Source organism: Alternaria burnsii (genome assembly GCF_013036055.1).
Source record: "Alternaria burnsii strain CBS107.38 chromosome Unknown 730, whole genome shotgun sequence".
NCBI classification, from domain to species: domain Eukaryota; kingdom Fungi; phylum Ascomycota; class Dothideomycetes; order Pleosporales; family Pleosporaceae; genus Alternaria; species Alternaria burnsii.
Genome location: NW_024066110.1, coordinates 489,265 through 507,545, shown reverse-complemented (window position 1 = coordinate 507,545; position 18,281 = coordinate 489,265). Strand labels below are relative to the sequence as shown.

Here is an 18,281-nt window from a genome sequence, read left to right as displayed (position 1 = left end):
ACATCAACTGTCAATACCGAACAAGTCACATGTTCAGCTTGTTGGCAGTTTTTAGAAGCTGCAGAGATTCAATCAAGTGCCCGTCGTAAGACTCATACAGGGTCCACGATACTACAACTAGTATTTTACGTTACGCGCCTAACTCGCGCGTCACTATGGCCTCCCAAAACGTCAAGAAAGTCACCAAGACGCAAACTAATCGCCTACCTGCTCCTGCCCTCTTCGTCGGGCCACCATCGCACAATGCTTCCAACACTTCGTTACACGAGATTCGATCCCCTACAAAGACGCCCTTAGTCCGCCAACGTTCACTGCTCTCCCCAGATTCGCAGCGACCTCTTCCACCTACGACAACCAACGATGGCGACCACCTCAGTCTTACTTCCACAAACCCTTCCGCGCCCTTCCAACGGCGACAAAGACAGCATAGCCAAGCAGCAGATGCCGAAGCATCATCACGCGCCGAAGCAATATGGGCCGAGATGCAGAACACATTGGAGGAGGTGGAGCTGAGCGCCACCAAGGGACCAGGTATGACCGTCTTCGGTTCTGAACATTCCCGAGCCCTTGATGAGCTGCGAAAAGCGCAGATAGAACTCGCGAAAGCATGGGCACGCTCAGAAGAGGATGAACAGACACCCGAACAGCAGAAGAAGTCACAGGATAGCAAAGCGAACGATCTGCAACCACAGAGCCTTGCACACCCCCATGACGGGGCAGGATCCGGAAAGGGTGAGAAGTTGTTTGATCGCATCAAGCTTGAGGAGGAGACAGAAAAAGATATCGAGTTGAGCCGGAAGAGGAGAGAGGAGAATGACAGGTACTTTGAGAAGGTAAACAAGGGTGTGCAAGAGGTCGTTGTAAGGTTGGAAGAAGTTGCAAAGGCGATGAGGGGAGTTGAGAGCGAGAGCAAAGAGATCTGGGGGCATGGCAGCGAAGAAAGCGTGGACACTGCAAGCGTCACGACGGCACCGAGCGTTACCTGAGATGGCATGCAACTACACACACAACAATTGCGCAAAACCACCTATTTATGCACGGGCCAGTGTAGACCCAGATACCTATTGAGATTGTGTTCTCCAGACCCAGAAGGATCCACACGCCTCCATACCAAGACGCCACACAGATTTCAAAAGGAGCTCTGATTGAAGTCAGATAAGCTTTCACTGAAACATTCTAGGGTTGGTAGCAAAATGTTAGAAAGGTCGCGTGTAAGACGACCAACAAGACTTGAGACGCGTAACAAAGATGTGACACACGCAGTGAGTATGATACACTGCGGCTGCTACACCGTATCGTGTAAAGGCAGCGTCATAAGAATTCATATAGCGTTGTGTAAAGTTAGGAGCTCAATAGTGAGAAAACCACATCTCTGTAACTTTCTCTCTTAGCCTGATCAAGGTTAAATTCTGCAGTATCTGCTCTTGTTCTCCTTCTTGTCTAGTCTTTGTTTTACCGTCTATAAGAGGTAGCGGTATTCCGGGTTCAGGTCGCCCATTTCGGTCTTTTCGTATTCCGTCAACCCAACATCCCTGACGCTCTTGTTCCTCTTCCGATTTGCCCAGCTGCACATGACAAAGTACGCGCAGCAACTCAATCCACTGAGGCATACAAAGCCGATAGCGATTGAGTATCCTCTTGTATACCTCGGCGCATCTTTCTTCAAGAATGAATAGACTGCAATAATACCACCAATGTTACCTAGGGTTTTTAATCAGTTTTCAACATCTCATATGGTGTATATCAGGAATTACTCACCAAAACCAACCTGCCATGCACTTCCCACAGCTCGACGGTGGTGGCCACCCAAGTTCATGTTGAACCAACATACGATGACTGGCATAGCAGTATAGGCCCCCATCGCTACTAGGAAGAGCGCCGCGTACTGTAGGTTGCGATTGTCGTGCACAGAGATGAGAATAGCGAAACCGGCGATACAGACAGCAATAGGGAAGATGGCGAACATGAAGCGGTGCTTGAGCCTGTCTGAGAACCACGCAACAAGCATCGAGAAGCCGAACGCGGCAGCCCATGGGGGAACACTGTGAAGTTGTGTTTGGATGGGAGAGTAGCCGAAATCCTGGATAATAGTCGGGGAGAAGTAGGCATATCCATAGGCGGGAACGATCAAGCCAAAGTACATGAGTCCGCCGAGCAGGATTTTGGGATCTTTGAAGATGTTCGCCACATCCTTGGCTTTGATGGGTCGTTCGCGCGCGGAGCGCCCTTGATCGATCTGGAGCCTGGCTTTGACGAAGGCGCGTTCGGGCTCCGAAAGCCACTTGACTTCCTCTGGAAAGTTTGGAAGCAAGAAGAAGAATGCGAAGGAAACTAGAACGGTCAAGAGTCCTTCGAGAATAAAGATCCATCTGTCGGAGTCAGTGTATGTTGGGTGTGCATTTGCACATCTAAAACTTACCTCCACCCACGGTATCCCGAAATACCTTCCATCTTACCAATTGCAGAGGCTAACAACCCACCAAAAGCTCCAGCCAGAGTTGTTGAGCTGAAGAAGAACGAGTATCGCTTCTGCGCCTCGTGTCTCCGGTACCACATGCCTATTAAGTAGAACGCACCGGGGAACATGCCGGTTTCAAATAGACCGAGAAAAAATCGAGTCGCAAGTAAACCAGCGTAGTTCTGCACGAAGCCTTGTAGCATAGTTACAAGTCCGAAACCAAACATGCAGATACTGAGCCAGACTCGAGGCTTCATCTTCTTGAGGAGCACATTGGAAGGGATTTCGAACAGGATGTACGGAACGAAGAAGATAACTAGGGCAGTATTGTAGCGGTTGTCCCGTACTAAGTCGAGTTCGACGCTGAGTCCAAAGACGTTTGCGTTTGCGATATTGACACGATCCAGGAAGGCCAGAAGATACATGATGCAGAGAAAAGGAATGACATGGAGGTCGATTTTGGCCACGAGTTTGGATTCTGTAGTGTTTGGTGGACACTGAACGAGCGCCGGGTCGTCATCGTAGGTGTTATCGTAACGAGGGACAGGGTCCGTCTTCTCAAAGTCCGAAGACGGTGCATCTTTTGCAGATGATCAGCGTGATCCAGTGAATCTAGGGATACGTCGTGTTGCATGGAGGGACGCCTTGAGGAAGCAAGAGATGTGAATCTGACGATAAGCTTGCAAGCTGACAAGATTCGTCAAGCATTCCGGGGGAGTGATCCGAGACAACTTGGCAGTGTAATGACGAGATGCAACTTACTCTCTTTCTTTCCAAACATGATGGAAGCTGACTTGTTCAATCCACCTGGTTGGTCGACTAGTGCACCGGGGTAGATCCGACGCCAGGTTCGCGCTTGCACTGCACTTGAAACAGGCGGGAGTGAAGAGAATATAACGTGGAAGCGGACAACGAGATAGAGTCATTGCGAAGGCCGAGGTCGCTGGTGACCCTAGCACTAGATCTGACCACTCTCGCATCCTCCACGCTCGCTAACCCCGCATCTTTGACTTTGCCCTTTTTCCCATGCGTAAGCGATGCAATTCCTCATTAGGAAGCTGCTCTGCCGTTCCCCAGCGCCAAGTCACGGGTACACAAGGAGATGGCGCAGACAGCATGCTGCTAATCATCCAGCACTCGGCTCTGGCAACAAGCAAACTGGACAGGCGACTTTGGCCGGCTCAAACCTGTAAAAAAGGCCCGTAAGCGTGCGCCTCGCGTGTGATGTAACCATGTGATCAGCGGTGTGGCGTCGGGCCTAATGGGAAAAAGATGCATCGGAGCAGATTGATGCGGCATAGCGAGCGCGCATCGTTCCGAATGTCAGTGTCGTGAAGAGTTCCTGGACCCATATCTCCACTGGCAGACGTATTTTTTTTACCAGGTACACTTCTAGGCTGATGTCAACTGGACACTGTAGATGTGATGGCTACGGGTGGTCGCGCTGAGTAAGGGCCAGGTTTTATATCCGAAGGGCCAACCTTGTAGTCGGGCAAGTTTGGTTCGGCAGCCGACCTCAACTCAAGCCTGGGCGCGCGAAAGTCTCAGCGCCGTCCACACTCCTTTCCTTTCTTTCCTCCAGCCTCTCGACCGTCCACACTCCAATTCCGCCATCTTGCCAGCACCTTATGCAAGGCCCGAGCCTATACGTGGAAGTGTGACTGCGAGCGACCCGTTACGATACCCAGAGCGGCTGGCCTGCTGACCCGAGATGGTGAATGCCAAATATGTCGCCTTTACAGTCAACAAGCAGACTCCATTCCTGCAGACACCGGATCAAGCCTACGCAACCGTGATCAACTGTCGGCGCCCCGGCGGGAAGCGTGCGGGGCTGGCGCAAGAGGTACGGTCTCACAATGTGCCCTTGGCAATGGTCGAAGGCAGTTTGAAGCGCAAGCGGGGCGACGAGGGCAGAAAGGACTCTGAGCAGGCGGCAAACCCTGCTGTCTACTCGGGAAACGATGCGACGACTCCACTCGTTGCGGCACCGGCCCGCCAGCTGCTAAATCAACAGTGGCAGCAGCGCAAGCCGACGAGATTACGGAGGGGCAAGATCTTGTCCAAAGGCGTCGACTTGGACTGTTGGTTCATCATACTTTCGTATTCGGACCCTGCGCAGCTGCTGGAGATGCGTAGCAAGATTGCCTCATGTTATCGGTTTTTGCGGGATAACCCCATGCTCTGGAAGCATAGCAGGGATTACTACTACGGAAACGACATGCCGGACCCACCTCCAGGTCTCACCGAGTTCCAGTTCGCCCATCTGCGTCATGGACATGGCTGTATGGACTGCGGTGCGCCAAACACTCGCAAGACGTTCTGGGCCTTTCTGCGTCGCATGTGCAAAGACTGTCTCAACAACCAGGTTGTCAAGGAATACGATGCCATTGCCCAGCTGCGGGGCCTAAACGGCGAAGACGTTTCTTACATCCGTGCTGCTCTGCCCAGTGGCATCTTCGATTCTTGGGGCAACTTTGTCGGCGTGGGGCCCGCGAGTACGCATGCGTTGAAGACCATCTACCTCCGGTCAGATGTACAGAAGCTCGTTGCCGAGTTCCACAGGGAGTCAAGGGAGAAGACTCCCAACACAGAAGAGACTGCCGCATGGTGGACTGAATGGCTGGCTACAAAGGCCAAGCAGGTAGAAGAGCGCCAGATGTTTGCAAAGAAAATGGAGCAATGGGAAGAGATGCAGCGAACAGCCAGGACCTCCGACTACAACGCAAAGAAGTCACGGCGCAAGAACTTTTTCAAAGAGAAGGCGTCGCAACTGACTCCGCCCATCAGCGTCAAAGAGCTAGAAGCCTGCCCGGCCTACAAGCGTGCCATCACCATTCCTAAAGATCCCAATAATACGTCCTGGGATCTCCTCAAGCCCAAAATTGTCAAGGAAGCAGCCGAGAACGCAGCCAAGAGGAATATGGAAGAGTCGCGACCACCAACAGCATCCAACTCTGGCATTTCCACACCTACCAGCAGCCTAGATGGTTACCCGCACCCGCACCCGCACCCCTATCTCGGTATGATCATGGGTATGCCTCCGCACAACGGTCATCTGTATTGATCATTTTCGTTTGTGCATTTCACGTTTGGATGAGTAATACACGAGAGAGGTAATGTTTCGGGTAATGATCGCATTCATGTCATGGCATTGGAGTTGTTATTCATTCTGGTTTCTTCACGCACACAAACTGAGTGAGCATTTCCTTGCAAGGCGTTAATCAAGACTTGGGATTGCATCGAAGGACAGCGGATGGGAGGCGTTGACTGTGTTGGCTTCTTTTTCATTACCACTACGAACGCCCTGGATATTCGCAGTAATTGAACTCATGTTTTAGTTGACAAATCTCGTGCATGGAGAAACAGTGAGGTACCACTATTAGATCGAGAAAACTACCTCTTTGAGCGATGCGCCCCCACTTTTGCCGTGCACGCCGCTCATCGGAGAGGAACGGCATGTGGGCATGGCATGAGTCAGTCTCGGCGGCTTAGTACACGAAAGCTCTGGTTGGCCACCGTGTCTACCCAGCATGGTAAGTACCACCGTGGTAAGAACGAGGGAGAGGGGTGAAGAGAGTGAAGCTTGCTACACGACGAGTAGAAGGTGACGACATGCGCCGCCCAAGAGATGGAATGAAGATGCCGCAGAGCCTCATCTATTACCCCTCATTTGGCTGGCTGGCCTGCGTCGATCGACGCGGCCACGGCGAATCACAGCGTGTGGAAGTCGGATTATGCACGAGGGCAACGCCCAGCCCTTTGAGGCTACAAAACCACGGTTTCCCCTGCCTAATAACTCCAACTCTGTCGTCTGCCAGATAACTTGGACAAAATTTCCCAATCGGCGAAACATGGCTTCGCGATCGGACGTGTGTCGCGGCGGCATCAGATATCGTAATCCCAAGGGTCCAGACGATTATGCCCCGTAATGCATCTGATTGGTGCAGAGGCTATCAGAGTGGGTCTTTGCCGTTGTTTCCAGAAAGAAAGATTGTCGCCATCGGGTGTCCGAGGCATTGAGAACATTATCTTTAAAAGCTTTCCCGCGCCTACGACCTGGTTGCTTCTTCGTTGTTACTCTCTTCGATCTTACTGCCTTTGTGCAACCGCCAATTGACCCCAGAGGCAAATTGAGCTTATCAACACACACCTCCCGACTTGTAGCACAATGGCATCTGCCTCACGAAGCTTCTCCCGCGCCCTGCGCACCGCCGCTCCCTCGTTCCGCACCACCTCAATCCGCTCCTCTGCCCGCTTCGTCGCACCCACACAGAACGCCTTCCGCAGCCAGCAACGCGGATACGCTTCTCAGCAGGAAGGACCAGACAAGCACGAGGGCAACCCAACTGGCCTAGCCTGGGGCGCTGGTGCCCTCCTCGTTGGTGCTGGTGTATACAGCCTGTACACATACAAGCCCGAATTGTTTGGTCAGACCAGCAGCAGGAAGATCTTCACACCTAGGTTCGAGGACTACCAGAAGGTCTACGATCATATCGCAAAGAGGCTCGAGGAGCACGACGACTACGACGATGGCAGCTACGGACCTGTACTGCTGCGTCTGGCCTGGCACGCCTCGGGAACGTGAGTACCATGATTTCTCTTCCATCAAACAAGGGTGCTAATTAGCAACAGCTACGACAAGTTGACCGGAACTGGTGGCTCCAACGGTGCTACTATGCGCTTCGCTCCCGAAGGCGACCACGGCGCCAACGCTGGTCTCAAGGCTGCCCGTGACTTCCTTGAGCCCGTCAAGGAGGCTTTCCCGTGGATTACATACTCCGACCTGTGGATTCTTGCTGGTGTCTGCGCCATCCAGGAGATGCAGGGTCCCAAGATTCCATACCGAGCTGGACGCTCCGACCGCGACGTCTCCTACTGCACGCCCGACGGTCGTCTGCCCGACGCAAGCAAAGACGCTAGCCACATTCGCGCCATCTTCGGCCGCATGGGCTTCGATGACCGCGCCATGGTCGCCCTCTCTGGTGCACACGCCCTAGGTCGTTGCCACACCGACCGCTCTGGCTTTGACGGCCCCTGGACCTTCTCCCCTACTACCCTGACCAACGATTACTACAAGCTCCTGGTTGAGGAGAAGTGGTCATGGAAGAAGTGGAACGGTCCCAAGCAGTTTGAAGACGTCAAGACCAAGAGCTTGATGATGTTGCCGACCGACATGGAGCTTGTCAAGGATAAAAGCTTCAGGAAATACACTGATTTGTACGCAAAGGACAACGACGCTTTCTTCAAGGACTTCTCTGAAAGCGTAATGACACTGTTCGAGCTTGGTGTACCATTCCAACAACCTGAGGATCAGCGATACGTCTTCAAGAGCTCTTTCGACTAAGTTTATACAAGAGAGTGCGAGGGAAGATTGGGGTTTTACTTTGAGCCAGAGATATCCATCTAGATTATTAGACCGTTGCTTTTCTTAGGCAGCATGTGCTAGATCACTTTCGGAGATTACTTGCTTAATAGTCCGCATTGTAGACTTTTGAGCATACAGCACGAGAACAAGATTTTTGAAACGTTATACACATGTACTGAGTTTTCGATCGGGAAGCGAGGTAACGGCGACTGTGACCGTGTATGTGACAGTATGCATGGTGTTTTATGCCTCGCCATCTTACCGACATCTATACATACTGTCTTTTTGCTCAAGCAGATAGCCTGTATCTTCTAGAGTTCTGTAGTCACATCTGTTTTGGTCTTAGAAATGCTATGTTATCATTCGATGGCGCTTCAACTTGCCGCCCCCTCATTCACTCTTCAGCGCATTCGCGAGCTGTGCCGTCTTCTTTTTCCAGTACGCCTCATGATCCTCTTCAATCTTGCAGAAATCATCCATCTCCTGTTTGCCTAGCTCCCTCACCATTTTCTCCAGCTCCTTAGTCTCGCCCTCAGATAAACCTGAAATGAGAGGCAACGTGCCGTTGTGATCACTTGAAGGTTGATAGATAAAATCTGGGAACTGATCTATTGGCGTGGCGTCGTACTTGCCACAAACGTCTGGTGCTTCTTCTTCTTCTTCTTCTTCTTCTTCTTCTTCTTCTTCTTCTTCTTCTTCTTCTTCTTCTTCTTCTTCTTCTTCTTCTTCTTCTTCTTCTTCTTCTTGTCGGAGAAAAGTAGCACGCCTTTTGCCGACAAGAGGTTTGTAGCGTGGAGAAAAGCTGTCGTTCTCAGGAACGAACAGAGTGTCTTCAGCGTCGGTGGCTTTGATAGGCGATGAGGAAAGTGGCAAGGTCTTCTCATACAATCCTTGTTCAGTGAATAGCATCTCTGTCATCGCTTCGTCGCCCAGACATGTAGCTCCCAGCTTCCAGATCTCACTCACGACAGATTCCCACTCTTTCTGCAGCGTTCCCAGCTTTGTCGTCTCTTTGGCAATCAACTCGTCATAGTGTAGCATACGAGTTTCCAGTGTCTGCACAAACCGTACACTCTTTCCTCTACTGTCGATACGCTGCAGTGATAGCTTGAACTGAGAGATGGGCTGATACAGTTGGGTGGCTAGACGTTCGTACTTTGCTGGGCCGGAAAGCCTTGAGGGCGAGGCGTTGGAATTTTGCTGACTACTGTCCGGGGTGATCGTTCGTAGAGTACTATAGTAGAGGTTATGGAGAAGTGAATTGAGAGTTTCGGTGATGTTGAGTGAGGTAGTGTTGTAAAGATGGCGGCGGTACTCGTCGCTAGCATCTGTGTGGAATGGTATTAGTTCCCTGTACGCCGATAAAAGAATACTTGTGCAGCACCTTTGAATATCAAATTCAGAGGGTGCTTCCCTGAGGATCTCTTCTTTCCTCCACTTTTCTTTATGCTTCGTGGGGAAGAGCGTGACTTGGCGCTCAGCAACGTCGTAGCATTAGCGTCTTCGCCGGTAAACTTTGAGTTTCTGAGGGTTGCCTGGTGTGTACTGTTTCTTTTGTCAATCTTATTGTTTTGCCTCTTGAAGACGGTGGCAGCTGAAATTGTCTTTTTCACTCCTGCGAGCGATATCTTCTTCGTTAGCAGGTCCACGTTACCGCGCATTCTTAGAGCGGGTTCAGTACGCTCAACTCCCATCCTAAGTGGCATCGATCAGGTGCGGATGACGTGTTATATGTGTCGAGGGGTACGAAGCCGAGCGTGGAAATGAATCCAAGACTGTCCAAAGTTCGTGGTGTGCTCCGATTATCTGGAGGAAGTCGTGCCCGTGCTGGAGGGAAAGAGCATCCAGTTATGTAGAACAAGACAAATCGCAGAAAAGGAGTGTTTTCAAAATAGTGGCATTCACTTTATCAGGTTGTCTTCAAAAGTCCAGCAATGCGGGTCGCCGCATACCTTAATCGTCGCAAACATATACATTCTTGTTGTTACAGAGGCAGTTGCCAAGCGTTTACAGTAAATGCGGTATTGCATGACACAGTCTTTACACACCTTTCATGCTTCGTTGTTGCGTCATGTATTACTTATGGTGCCTGTCCGTCCGCGGGAACGACTACACCTTTCTCCTCCAGCATCTTCGCAAGCGATCCGTCTTGGTGCATAGACATGAGGATGTCGCAGCCACCGACAAACTCCTTGTCAACGTATAGTTGTGGTATAGTCGGCCATTCAGAGTATTCTTTGATACCTGTTTTACACCTGTCAGCCTGCATAGTTGCATATATTGTCATGCCGTGACCCGAGACGTGCATCGGCTCGAGTTCAATAGTCTCAATGCCAAACTAAGGTGTGTAATCGGAGCGACGCACCTTGCCTAAGATCCTGATCCTCTAACACGTTGAAGGCAGTAAACTTCTCTGGATCAACCCCCTGCATACCCAAGATCTGTATGCTAGCTCTCGAGAAGCCGCATTGTGGTGTCTCTGGTGTACCCTTCATGAACAAAACAACGGGCGATGATGCGACAGCCCTGTCAATTGCGGAACGGACTTCATCAGAAAGTAATCGTGCTTGGAATGGTGTGAGGAATCGTGCCGAGGGGATGGGGCGAGCTGTGCTTGCGCGGGTGGCCGCTCGGAAAGCCTAGTAATTGTTAGGTGGGAGATGATAACTACACGTGGGTTTCAGGGACTGACTGAAGGGATTGCGCGTCTTGTGAACATCGTGGGTGATTGAAGTGGTGTTGACAAGAAAGTCTGGTGATGCCACCACCTCCGTTGTTCGCCGCACCCGAAGTTTTGGATGAGGTCAGAACGCCAAGGCCGCTGATTCACTAACCTCCCATTCGTTCTTTTTCCTTCCTTGCGCAAATCGAACCATTATTAATCGACATGTGGACGGTCAAAGCAAAAGATCCAACTCAGTACTCATCGGAAGGGCCAGAACCGCAGTTCGTTACGTACTGAGGTAAGAGTCGCGTAAAGACAACTTTACCTACAACCATGAAGACCATCAAAGTCCGGCTCTGAGTCCGGCTTGACAGAGCCCTGGACCAAGCTCACAGCCTACAGCAGCGTGGAGTAGTTATCACTAATAATGCTTGATGCGACGCGCATAGGTAAAGAGATGGCTAGCGTACAGTTTTCTGTGGAAGTACCCAAACACCAAGTCAATATCAAGTCACGAGCAACAGCAGTCGCCGCTTCTGCAATCACGTCATATAGGAGATATACTCAAGCGGTTCAATACAAGCCCCAGAGATGATTAAAGATAGCAACTGCGTCTAAACATCGCTCAGAAATGCGCCGACGCCTCTAACAGCTTTGGAACAGACGGTTGTATATAGTTCACACTAACAAAGCTATTGTCAAACAAGTCTGTACTTGGGATGGTGGTCGCCCAGATGATCCGCCTTTTCATCAGACAGGAGAGAACAAGAGATCTCTCGCCTATGTGACATCCCAACAAACAGAAGAAGATCGATGACAATTTATGGGCTCACCCGTACTCTTCCAATCCCTACTAACGCGCGATGAGGAACATGACGGTGGTTGGGACGAATAGCGCAAAGTCTGTGAGATGGCGACATGGAACGATGTAAGGAGTAGTGAAGGTAGCTTCGCTGTGTCGTTCGAGATGTTTGCGAAGAACGGAAAAGTTTCTGATATCGTGCCAATAAGGATATTGATGAAGAAGCCTAAACCTGGGAGCTGAAAAGTGAAAGGATGGACACATGCTACGAAAGCAGGTACTTACATCATTACCCGCTCACATGTTGCGTCAAGACGCCGTCAATAAGCAGTCCGATAGCCATGCCGGTCTAGCAGAATTCGTCTCATGAGTAGCTTTCAATATTCTTACTGTCAGTCATAACCACTGAATTTCAAACACTATGCCGTTGCAAACTACGAACATAGTCAGTCCTAAAGTCGTGGGGAGGATAAATATAGCACCTAAGGCGAAACACCGTGCCTGTGACTTTCAAGACCATATATGTAGAGGCACTATCCTTGTAACAACAGACAACACCCCCTTCTCTAGTCATAAAATCCCTGTTCCAGCAACAGTACGATGAAGAACAGGGGACGTAGACGAGGTTGGGTCAGCACACCGCAAAGATGTTAGTTCGAAGATAAAGATAGAGGTGAAGAATATGTGATTTGCGCTAAAGTAAGTGTAGTGTTAATGCTATATGAGCTTCTGTAGTGGTGTAGTGAGGGAAAAGGTGATTACCTTAAAACACGTAAGGCACTTCTATGCCATCTGATACTACATACGTTCACATTATATCTTTACCTAAGGACAAGGTTCAACTTCTACGTTAGTATCCTAGCATCTCGCTATTCCCAATAATACGTATTGTTACAGTCTGTGAAAGCCCCTTGTCATGTATGGTATCGCGTCGAGGATGGGACTAAGGAAGTGGCTGTTAGTGGCCTTTCTAGTATGACTTGATCGATACAATCAAGGCCAATTTAAGTTATCCGTACTTACCTAGCTGTAATGCTTAAATTTGACAGAACGGTAACGAAGACGTATGATCATGCCACAGAAGGCTGACTATAACTCGAGCCCGCCAATACACTTATTTTTCACTGCCATAGTTATCCCCTAATAGATTAGGAGTCGTGGTTTCCAAACCTTGCTCGAACATGCCATTGCACATATGGCCAGTTTTTTTTAGGAACTAGGTATCCGTTTGAGATGCAATCATGGCTACGCCTCATATCGTTCTGATCTTCTTGGCCTGAATCCGCTACACTACATCGTGAGTTGAGGTCGGCGGCGGAGAAGATTGCATTCCCTTCACCTCGGGGTGTCATCTCGATTCTTTGGTCATAGTTTTTGGGCGTACCTAGGTATTTGCCGTCTTCTTCTGTTGTCAGGTGTTGCAAAACGAGTGCGACATAAGATATTCCTGCCTAGGTATAATCATTTCTAAAGTCTAGCCGACAGGCGAACGGTTGCAAGCTGCAAGTACAGAAGTGATCCAGAAGAGAGACTCAGAATGGAATCTACTTAAGTAGAAGCAGAAAGACAAGAGAATGATCGAGTCGTAAGCTGCATGACTCATATTTGCAAATCAAATTCCGCGGCTGCTTCCCTCTGATACGCAAGGGCTGTTGTGCACCACTCAAGCAACCTTAGTACCTAGATACCCAGCAACGGGTCGGGCAGATCATTCCGAACCTAATGTGCACTCCCCAGAATCTGCGCGTAGCTTGGCGACCCAACGTTCACTGAAGAACATGGCTCAATACCACTACTTAAATAGTTTTATCTTGCCTGCTGAAACAGACGCATTGAACATAGTCGCTATACCTCGTAAAACGTTGATTCTAACAAGCTGACTAGACGATTGTTTCTGATCAAGAATTGATATGCCACGTTTCTCATAATTGCAGTGACGCTATTGAAGCGCTACCACCAATTATAGGGACAACACCCTTGAAGTCATGACAATCAGCGCCGAATTGAGCTTCCTCGACAGTTGGCAAAGTAGCTCTGTGATAACACAAACATGATGCAAAAGATGTAATGCTTCCGAACAGGAGGCCAGTGCCCAACCCCTGAGAATGTTCACAGGTTTCGATGTGTTGATAGGACACATTTGGCCAAATCTAAAACATGAGCCCTAGACTTAGGGTAGCTTACCTGTACAGTATTGAGCGACTAATAATCCATAGGTGTGATACTAGGTCTCCTAGATCGAGATGATGCTAGAGTCAGATCAATCCAATCTGTCTACGCAGTGCGAGATGGGTAACGCAGTACATGTACCCTAGAGAACGAGATAGGATTTACTCCTCAACTTCAAGATATCTCGTTTATCATTCGCGTCTTTTTTTCTTAGTAGTAAAAATGCTCATCGGGCGGCAAAGGGACGTAATATCTTGGACGCGTTGTTTTGAATGGGGTTCGTTGAACTCGTAGATGCAGTGGTTGTTTGTACGGGAATGACTTGGCCATGAGGTCGTAAGTCGAGCCTGTTTGCGGCGCGGAGTGTTTGAGATACGATTGAGAGATTGATATAGGTTGTCTGTAGTGAGTAGCTGGTTGCTGGAGAGGATGCTAAAGCTATGGAACTGGTGTAGGTTGTGTGAAAGGGCAAAAGAAAGTCTAGGGTACTTGACGGCTACGAGTAGGTCCCTTCGCTTGGCCGGAAATTTGCAGCACGGCTGGACGACCTCAGGCCTCCCGATTGTGTTTTGAACTTGGCCAATTTATCCGTTGTGATACTTGGCCCATGCCCGACGGCTCAAGGTGAACAAGGTAGGTAAATCATTCAATCATTCAATCAGTCTCCTTCGCCTCGCTACAGCGGTTGCGAAGCATCTTGCCGAAGACACGCGAAGATTTGATAAGCATCGACCCCTCTCGTTGCTGTCACGCTGGCCTAGTCATATTCCCGCTTGTAGTGACGTCTCGATCGCGGGAAACTGGTAGTCTGATAAGCTAGCCTTCAGATATCGACGATGATTACGCTTCCGCGAGTGGACCTACGTTACACTGCAGTTGGTCTCGGAAAATCTAAAACCGACGTTGATGAGGCGATCGAGGTCTCGTCAGACCTACTGCACCGACGCCTCCTCCAAGGTTGCCGGCTAAAGTACTAACGATGAAACGGAGCTTCAACTGCTGCCGAGCCTAATGTTGGTCAATCAGGAGATATTGCGTTGCCTCCCTCTGGCGAGATGTTGAGCTGCATGTAGAAGTGATGGGGTCGGTGGTGTCCACGGACGTTATGGATGGCTGTAGCAAGGACCCAAAGTGACAATACTGTTTGCACAATTGTTCCAGCTCTTTCGAGGGTGGGAGCCGTACGTAAAGCGAGATACGCCGGTGGCCCATTACTCGACTACTCCCAGGGCGGCATGCCGCTCATGGAAAAGCCGATAGGGCTGAAGAAAGCGATGCGACGCCTCTTGCACATTGCGGATGCAGTTTCGCGGAGTTCTAGAGCCAGCCTCGCACAAGCGGTGCGCCTATGGGGAGTATCGTTATACGCCTATCCGAATACCAAGCTCGTATCTGTGGTGTTGTTGCTGGGCACTTCAAGCCTCGAGGCATACATATGGCATTTGGCAATCGCCTCAGGCCAAGGATGTCTCTGCGACGCACGCTACCCCCCATTCTCCACCAATCCCCACACATTCGCGTCAGCAGCAATCGAAGGCAATGGAGGTGATATACTTGGCACACGAATACCTTGACTGATGGCAAACACAACGATTGGTGCGAAATTGGCGGGTTTAGCGACGGTATGGCAAGTCTACGGATAAATTCGAGCTCCAGCTATCGGCGAGCGTACCACGGTGCCCGCACTGGTCCGTTCACTATCCTACTGCCCCGAGCAAGCAACGCCTAGTGCCCTTTCTAACGGCATATTCACCGTCCAGCCATAGGACGGCTTTAGAGCCAACAGACGCGCGGGTTTTACGGAAGCTTGGTGCTTCCATCTGCTCTGGACATGGTTCTATCTCACTATCTCCAAACTTCACACGCACCGCGATTAAACCAAGACCTGGTCCTGCATCCCACCACCCCACGGATGAATATACGGCGCTCACTCTGAGACGCCTGTATTTCTCCAGACACAGCCCCACCGCCTCACACCCGTCGACGTTTGAGAGATGGTAGCGACGGTTGTTGGAGTTCGCCAGTTGTATACCGCCCGTCGCATTCTCGCCGAGATCCAGCATCGCATCAACGGTTTCAACACCTACGGTTAACAGTAACAAGCAGCACAGCGCACAACTCTACCCACTCATGGCTACCATGGTGCAAACCGGGAGCGTGACGACGACGACGACGACGACAACCACCCCCCATCTCAAGGAAGGCGCCGTCATAGACGTGCAGGAGATTCCGAGTGGCGCCCGGCCGGCGCTGTTAATTCTGCACAACGAGGGCGAGGAGGACATTGTAGGCATCTTCGCGGATGTCCTGGGCCAAAAATGGGAGTCGGCGACATCGGTTGACGACGCACTGGCAGGGCCGCCAGAGACGGTCTACGGTCTAAGCAATAGGCTGGCCAAACCGCAATTGGACGCCTGGGACCGTTCCAGGCTGTTGATCAACACCCATCGCGTAGACGGCAGTTACGAACTGGACGAGAGCATCACCGACCGATGCGACTATGAATACCTCTATACCCGATCGCCATTCTTCCGTCGAGACGTGTCGCGGTACCTCGGCTTCATTCTGGGCCAGATCGGGCCCCATCGCGATCTCACCAAGAAAGCTCGCACGACACTGATATCGACTACTTTTCCCGATGTACACGCTGCGCTTCCTAACCTGGATATCCTATCCGTCGGCGCAGATGCGATCGAAATACGAGTCGACTTGCTGGAGGAGCCTCTGCCAGATGGGTCAGTTAGCAAGATACCCAGTTTGAAGTATGTCGGCGAGCAGGTCATGGTACTGCGCCAACGCACAGAATTGCCAATCATCTTCACCACGAGGTGCACAAAAGAAAATGGCCGCTTTCCCATGGACGATCCCTCACTCTTCTACCGGTACCTCGCGCGCGCGATACAATGGGGCTGCGAATATATCGATGTGGAACTGTGGCTGCCAGAGGAGATTAGGAGGAAGCTGGCCGAGAACAAGGCGTGCACCAAGATAATCTCGGCGTTCCACGACTTCTCGGGTAACTTCAAGTGGACCTCACCTGAAACACAGCGCCTGTTCGAAATGGGTGCCGTGTATGGGGATATTGTCAAGATGTACGCACTGGTCAACTCGATGCAGGAGAACTACGAGCTGGAGTACTTCCGGTCTACTATACAGGCCAAATATCCTCACCCGCCCTTTTCAGGACTCAACATGGGCCCCATGGGCCAGCTATCAAGGACGCTGAACAAGATATTCACTCCAATCACACATCCATTGCTACCGATGATTGCGGCGCCTGGCCAGCTTAGCGCAGCCGAGATTAATGCAGCGCTCCACACTATGGGCCAGATGCCGAAGCAAGACATCTACGGTATCGGAAGCTTTCGATCGACGTCGCAAGCCATGTTTTTCGAGAAGTGTTTCAACGAGCTTAGCCTGCCGCATTCGTTTGGGTTTGCAGAGAGAGCACCCAAGGCTTCGATTGAGCACATTCTTCGACGCAACAACTTTGGTGGTGCATACATCAACCCACCCTTAGCGGCTTCGGCGTCTTATCTACCTTCCTTGTCGAATGCTGCGCGGGCCATTGGGCAAGTTGATACCGTGTTGGTGCGCTCGGGGACGAGCAACGCCTCCTTCATAGGGGACAACACGAGATGGAAGGGTATCCGGGCAACACTGACTCGCGACTTTGTGCCCTCAGCATACAGTGGACAGGCAGCCTTGCTGCTTGCAAGCAATGAGGCCGATGCATCAGCCTCGATTTTTGCACTGAAGAACCTGGGTATTGGGCCCATATATACGATAGGGTTCAGATCCCACGGGCCACTATCCACTGACGTGTCACCGGTACGGTCGGTAGACGACGTGAAGCGGCTGCAGCAGCCGTTTGTTATCATCTCGGCTCTGCCTGCTGAGAAATCGCTTTTGGTGGTGCCCCTGCTGAAGCACTACAGGGTTGCCGGAAGGAATGGAAGCACCAACGGACATGGGGCGACAGGAACGAAGGCTGCAGGCAAGGTGTTTGTTGACTTGGCCAGTGGGCCCCGTAAGGCCGACCCATTGGCAATTGCTACATCAGCCGGATGGACAGCATATGGTATTGCTGACGTCTCAGCATGGACGACAGTTGAAACAATACGGAAGCTCGTCGGCCAAAACGTGTGTTATGATTTTGTGCGTTTGGCATCCGGAAGGGGACATTTTTAAATTCAGCAATTAGCAATGTACACATTTGATGACCACTTTCATGTCCACACAATCACACACGACAACCCTGTTCTTGATATGTAGAGCACATGCAGCGTGACAGGAGCGAGTACCAGGGATGACGGGTGACTCTTGATGACGGGGGCCCTCGTGGGAGCTGTTACCGGGGACGGGGGCTGCAGCTAATGGTACGGCAGTCTGGACTGATTGGCTTGCGAGCGATACCCCGGATTTTCTAGAACATATTCGATGCAGTCCGGCGCTACAGGCGCAGCTACACCGAGACGAGATAGCTGCGTGAGACGGGCGCAATTTAAGTGCCAAATTGCTAGTAGCTGCATGGCAGAGAACCGAGGCACGGTGCGCTGGCTGAGACGGCATGAGATGGACGATTCCTCGACGTGCGGCTAGCCTCTTACCCCAGTGGCCTCATGATTGTCATGTTTTTGTCCTAGCAAGGGCCCCGAAAGCTGCGTATTCCATACCGTCTACTCGACTCGGCCCAACGGTTCCAAGGTTCGCTCGTGGGCTGTTCTACCACGCAAGGCTAGATACCCCGAGATCGTCGTCACGCGTCCCCTTCACCCCCAGCGGTTCCATAGCTGCAAATTCCTAGTCGACAGCGTCCACT

The 18,281-nt window shown here is 51.0% G+C and overlaps 8 protein-coding genes across 8 annotated transcripts; 5 read left to right on the top strand and 3 right to left on the bottom strand.

Annotated features, from left to right (window-relative positions):
- Positions 1-155: 155 nt before the first annotated feature.
- GT037_003578 (uncharacterized protein) lies at positions 156-986 on the top strand (the record flags this gene model as incomplete). The annotated part of the gene is made up of 1 exon (XM_038928625.1): positions 156-986. The coding sequence occupies one exon, from the start codon at positions 156-158 to the stop codon at positions 984-986; it is 831 nt and encodes a 276-aa protein (XP_038788332.1).
- Positions 987-1,459: 473 nt separating this feature from the next.
- Positions 1,460-3,239, bottom strand: GT037_003577 (mfs general substrate transporter; the record flags this gene model as incomplete). Its single annotated transcript, XM_038928624.1, has 4 exons — positions 1,460-1,701; positions 1,759-2,369; positions 2,420-3,038; positions 3,221-3,239. 4 exons carry the CDS (start codon positions 3,237-3,239, stop codon positions 1,460-1,462), a joined length of 1,491 nt encoding a protein of 496 aa, XP_038788331.1.
- A 930-nt stretch (positions 3,240-4,169) lies between these two features.
- On the top strand, positions 4,170-5,522 carry GT037_003576 (uncharacterized protein; the record flags this gene model as incomplete). The annotated part of the gene is made up of 1 exon (XM_038928623.1): positions 4,170-5,522. One exon carries the CDS (start codon positions 4,170-4,172, stop codon positions 5,520-5,522), a length of 1,353 nt encoding a protein of 450 aa, XP_038788330.1.
- A 569-nt stretch (positions 5,523-6,091) lies between these two features.
- On the top strand, positions 6,092-6,280 carry GT037_003575 (uncharacterized protein; the record flags this gene model as incomplete). Its single annotated transcript, XM_038928622.1, has 1 exon — positions 6,092-6,280. The coding sequence occupies one exon, from the start codon at positions 6,092-6,094 to the stop codon at positions 6,278-6,280; it is 189 nt and encodes a 62-aa protein (XP_038788329.1).
- Positions 6,281-6,626: 346 nt separating this feature from the next.
- GT037_003574 (cytochrome c mitochondrial precursor) lies at positions 6,627-7,802 on the top strand (the record flags this gene model as incomplete). The annotated part of the gene is made up of 2 exons (XM_038928621.1): positions 6,627-7,039; positions 7,091-7,802. The coding sequence occupies 2 exons, from the start codon at positions 6,627-6,629 to the stop codon at positions 7,800-7,802; spliced, it is 1,125 nt and encodes a 374-aa protein (XP_038788328.1).
- A 411-nt stretch (positions 7,803-8,213) lies between these two features.
- GT037_003573 (uncharacterized protein) lies at positions 8,214-9,484 on the bottom strand (the record flags this gene model as incomplete). Its single annotated transcript, XM_038928620.1, has 2 exons — positions 8,214-9,151; positions 9,208-9,484. The coding sequence occupies 2 exons, from the start codon at positions 9,482-9,484 to the stop codon at positions 8,214-8,216; spliced, it is 1,215 nt and encodes a 404-aa protein (XP_038788327.1).
- A 419-nt stretch (positions 9,485-9,903) lies between these two features.
- GT037_003572 (monothiol glutaredoxin-mitochondrial precursor) lies at positions 9,904-10,542 on the bottom strand (the record flags this gene model as incomplete). Its single annotated transcript, XM_038928619.1, has 3 exons — positions 9,904-10,067; positions 10,189-10,462; positions 10,516-10,542. 3 exons carry the CDS (start codon positions 10,540-10,542, stop codon positions 9,904-9,906), a joined length of 465 nt encoding a protein of 154 aa, XP_038788326.1.
- Positions 10,543-15,589: 5,047 nt separating this feature from the next.
- Positions 15,590-17,650, top strand: GT037_003571 (pentafunctional arom polypeptide; the record flags this gene model as incomplete). Its single annotated transcript, XM_038928618.1, has 1 exon — positions 15,590-17,650. The coding sequence occupies one exon, from the start codon at positions 15,590-15,592 to the stop codon at positions 17,648-17,650; it is 2,061 nt and encodes a 686-aa protein (XP_038788325.1).
- Positions 17,651-18,281: the final 631 nt, after the last annotated feature.